Genomic DNA, 4708 nt, shown 5'->3' on the forward strand with positions numbered 1-4708 from the left:
GTATGAATGGGCGTTTCCTCATGTGGTCAGTTGTATGGAGGCTTTGTGTCCTGCTGGACCCTTTCTTGAAGTGCTTTCTTCCTGGTACTGTGCATTCCTTTTCTTAAGATCGTGGTTTTCAAGATGCCCAGGATAGAAAATTCAGAACTTCAGTAGTCTTGGTCGATGTGGTGGTGAGGCGCCCTGGAGCCTTACTGACTTCCTGGGTCCTCAGCACAATTGGAAAATCCTTGCCCTCACCATTTTAGCCTGTTGCCTCCCGTGAGAGGTCCCTGTATACGAGGGGGACATTGAGAGGAGGCCTGGAGGGGGTGGAAGGTCAGCGAATTACGACTCAGACTTGGACAGAGCTAAGCTAACTCAGATAGCAACAGACCAGACTCCCAGGGAATGGTCTCATTGCGCAGCGAGCGCTCCCCTGTTCGGTCCGGCAGTAGCACCAGGAACCTGGCTGACAGACACGACCTGGGTCAGATTCTCTGTCGGTAGGGTGAGCCGGGACTTTCAGAGGTCCAGCCCGGAGATTTTAGTTATGACTGGGAGACGAGGCAGATCCCTGATTCTTAATGAAGCAAAACTGTATGTCCTGCAGATTGAAAGTCTGGAGGTCAGAAAAGCAAAGGCAGTGTAGCGTACCATTTTATCAATTCCACAGTGTACTTTTTTTCACATTTTAGTATCTCTGAAAAATGTGTCTTTAAAAAATTTTTTTATGTTTGTTTATTTTTGAGAGAGACAGAGAGCGGAGTGTGAGCAGGGCAGGGGCAGAAAGAAGGAGACAGAATACAAAGCAGGCAGCAGGCTGCAGGCTCCGAGCTGTCAGCACAGAGCCCTTTGCGGGGCTTGAACCCACGAACCACGAGATCATGACCTGAGCTGAAGTCAGATGCCTAACCGACTGGGGCACCTTGGTTATAAAAATGTGTGTTATAATAGATAGCATCTTATGGTTATAATTGGTAGCGTTTTTTCCTTAGTGGTACATTTTAGATTTAGTGAAATATTAGTTCCCAGAAGCAAAATTTTTGAGTCAGAGCAGATTCAGGTTTAAATTCTGGCTTTGGAACTTATTTCTTGTATAATCCCACTCCCGTTGCTTAGTATCAAGAGGGGGAGAGGAGGGAGACAGAAAAGAACAAAGAGAGAAGGAGGGAAGAGAGGTAGAAAGGGAGATAGGGAAGGGGACAGGGCAGGGGCTGTAGTTTTTCTTCGTGTCTCCAAACTGCGTCAGTATAATTTATTCTTCAGATACGCCCTCAAGTTGAAGAAGGGAGTCTCACTGCATATTATATTATGGTTATGTTATAGGGGTTCTCATTTTATGTATTTATATTATAAGAACAGTTACTACTCCGATCTTAGCCAAAAGGCCAAGAAGCGATTATTATTTAATTAATCAAGATTCAGTTCTCATCTGTGAAACTTGTTGTTTCCTTTTCCTTTTTTAAATACAAAACTTAAAAGGCACACCTGGGTGGCTCAGTTGGTTAAGCCTTTGATTCCTGATTTCAGCTCAGGTCATGATTTCGCAAGTTCTTTGAGTTCGAGCCCCACATAGGGCTTTGTGCTGACAGTGTGGAGCCTGCTTGGAATTCTCTCTCTCCTGAGCTCTCTGCCTCTCCCCCACTCTCTCTTTCGAAATAAATAAACTGATAAAAAAAAGTTTTAAATCTAAAACTTAAAAGGCACTAGCTAATTGCAGGCGTCATGGTATTACTGCTTAGAAGTAGTGGAGAGTTACATGCAAGTAACAGTTGTATAAATCGTGAAGTGATTTCTTATATAGTAAATTGCCCCTTTAAGAATGGAGAAGGGTCAGGGGCGCCTGGGTGGCTCAGTCGGTTAAGTGTTCGACTTCGGCTCAGGTCATGATCTCACGGTTTGTGGGTTTGAGCCCTGCGTCGGGCTCTGTGCTGACAGCTCAGAGCCTGGAGCCTACTTCGAATTCTGTGTCTCCCTCGCTCTCTGACCCTCCCCCGCTCATGCTCTGTTTCTCTCTGTCTCAATAATAAATAAAACATTAAAAAAAATTAAAAGAAGAATGGAGAAGGGTCACTTCATGCAAAAAAGTCTAATAGGAAATTTATGGAAAGAATATAATTACAAAATTTATACTAGTGCTGGTCTTTTCTATTCATAATGGATGATTTATAGTATGAAACCTCAATTATGATTTTAATAAAAATCCCAGGTATTGTTAATGGGTATTAATTTAAATGCATAAAAGTGACTTTTCATTAAACAAATTTTTAATATATATTTTGGGCAGGGCCAATGATGACATTACACTTCCTGGTGAAATTTTCCGAATCACATAAACCGTGTTTTGCCTGTGCATTTAGAAAAGCTTCGTTTTACTTACAATGTAAACACATTTTCATATCTTTTATTTCTTAGCGTTTCTAATTACATCATTATTTTAATAAACATTTGTTTGTTTAATTTGAACGAAAAGTTTCTTAAATTTTCTTTGTAGGATTATCTTGCATAGTTATTAATATAGGCTGATCTCTTAATTATGGGTAAATTATAAGTTTATAGTTTGTAGGGTCAAAATAAATTGGTAACCCTACCTTTCATGGTCTAAATATTTAATTGTTGCAAATTAATAACTTTCTTTCCTAACAAATTTTCTTTTGCTTTTTCTTTAAGTTGGATCTGTAATATTTAGCATACAGTTTTATCTTATCTTCCTTATGGACAAATGCTTTTAGGTAAACTGTTAAAAAGGTTAATACTTTGCTTTTGAAGGAGAATCTGCGTTCCCTCACAAGAGACGCTCGTGCTTTAATTTATAAAGATCTTCCATTTGAAACTCTGGAAGTGGAAGCAAAAGTAGCCTTGGAAATATTTCAGCACAACAAGTAAGTGTTGGCTTTCTTGAAAGCGAGATTAAACCCCCCACAGTTATACGTAATGAAGGAAATTCAGCTCTTAAGAATCTTTATAGCTCATGTGTCTAGGGCGCTGTTTTATTTTTAGCTCTAAGATCTCTTTTTCTGTACCAGCCTATTTATGTTCATTCATCCCGTTATTGATTTCCCTGAGAAAAAACTTTCCCCCTTGGATAATTTGCTCACTTTGTCTTCTCTGTTTCTCCGGCTGGTTCCTCACTTCCTAGCAGCATAGCGGTGTTTCCCCTTCCGCTTCCGCCGGGAGGCGATAGCGGACATGGAGCCGCAGCAGTTGGCGTGAGAAGGGGGACATAGACCTGGTGGTGGTCTGCAGGGAGCTGGCCGGCGAGGGGAGGCGTTTACACAGCCGGGCGCGTCTTAGCCTTCTGCACCGAATTATCCACTGGGTGGATTTTCTTTGCCAATATTTATGCCAACATAAAATCCTACCTAGGTTATTAATTCCCTTTCTCAGAAAACTTCTAGTTTACCTTCTTCTACTGATTGTAACAAAATCAACTGTATTTTAATATTAAATCTAATTGAAGCTAGGACTAGTTAGGGAAATCTGCACTGCAAAAAAAATAACATAGATACTAGATTCTGAAGACGGAATTGTTCAAGGTTATAGATTGGAATTTCTTTAGGTGTGTGTTCTCAGAGGGCCAGTTTATGATATTTTGTGTGCCCTGGAACCAGTGAGCTAGAAGGCGGTGGAATGTACTCTTGTAACTGCACTGGAGGGCACATAGTTCTGTAGACCCAAACCACTGTTGATTCTGTAAGAAAATTCCTTGGATTGTAAGAACATTTCAAGACACTTCTGGTACCCCAATTCTGGGGTCGTGCTGTCCAACAGAGATGTAACGTGAGTCATCTATCGAAGTAAATTTTCTGGTAGCTATAGTAAAAAAATCAGGAGAAAAGGTGAAGTCCATTTTAATAAAATATTTTATTTAAAAAGTGTATCTGAATGTTATTTCAGCATGTGATCAGTATTTTAAAATTAACGATATTTTATATTCTCTTTTTCGTACTGAGTCCTCAGAATCTGGTGACCGTTAACTCCTGAGGCACATTTCAGTTAGGACTAATTACACTTACGTGCCCCCAGCTTCCGTAGTATGCTCTAGCTATTCGTTCCGTGTGCTTTCCCTTCCCCTCCGCGCCCCTTTCAAAGGCCGGAGAGACTGTAGGACTTTGGTGAGTGAGTTGAATATGTGGAAGGACGTAGGGACGGCTGGGGGCAAGTTTGACAGGACAGAGTTTTGGATGGTTCAAGGTAGATCAGTGATTGGGCTTTTCTGCTTAGTGGGGGCTTGGGAGGAGGCTGATGCTAAGTGGCTCTGCCTCCCCGGGGACAGGTGCATCTCTTAGAGGTGGCTCAAGGGAGACAGTAGTCAAGGGAACTGGCTTCCTTAGTAATGCATGGGCGGCTTTGGCAGGAGGGGTGTGGCAGGAAGCAGAGGTTTTCGTGTGAACGAGTGCTTTCCCACCTTGCCGTACACAAATTAATACTTTTTAGCACTCTGGGGTAAAGAGACAAGGTTCTGAGTAGTGAGTGGGGAAGTTGTGATTTGTGCCTGGGCTGTGTAGTTCTGTCTGTGCTGTTAGCTGTAGTGACAGAACTGGGTGGGCTGGAGAGACAGGCAGGCAGTAGAACTGACATGACGTGGCAATGTGTTAGATGGAGAGGGTATGGTGGGAGAAGCAGAGATCAAGGAACTCCCTGAGTTTTTCTCTCAGACACATGGGTGGCTGGCGCTGCCATTTACTGAGCTAGGAAATTCAGGAATGAGGGTAAGTTTGGTGGG

At 42.2% G+C, this 4708-nt stretch overlaps 1 protein-coding gene and 1 pseudogene across 1 annotated transcript in view; one reads left to right on the forward strand and one right to left on the reverse strand.

Moving 5' to 3' along the window:
• The window catches only part of MRPL39 (mitochondrial ribosomal protein L39), a 17396-nt gene that overhangs the window by 4445 nt on the left and 8243 nt on the right, over window positions 1-4708 (forward strand). Inside the window, exon 4 of the mRNA XM_029938682.1 lies at window positions 2727-2864. Within this exon, the coding sequence (XP_029794542.1) occupies window positions 2727-2864 (138 nt within the window). The remainder of the gene's footprint in view (window positions 1-2726; window positions 2865-4708) is intronic.
• LOC115292991 lies at window positions 1269-1382 on the reverse strand (annotated as a pseudogene).

The sequence above is a fragment of the Suricata suricatta genome, chromosome 5 (genome assembly GCF_006229205.1).
Source record: "Suricata suricatta isolate VVHF042 chromosome 5, meerkat_22Aug2017_6uvM2_HiC, whole genome shotgun sequence".
NCBI classification, from domain to species: Eukaryota; Metazoa; Chordata; class Mammalia; order Carnivora; family Herpestidae; genus Suricata; species Suricata suricatta.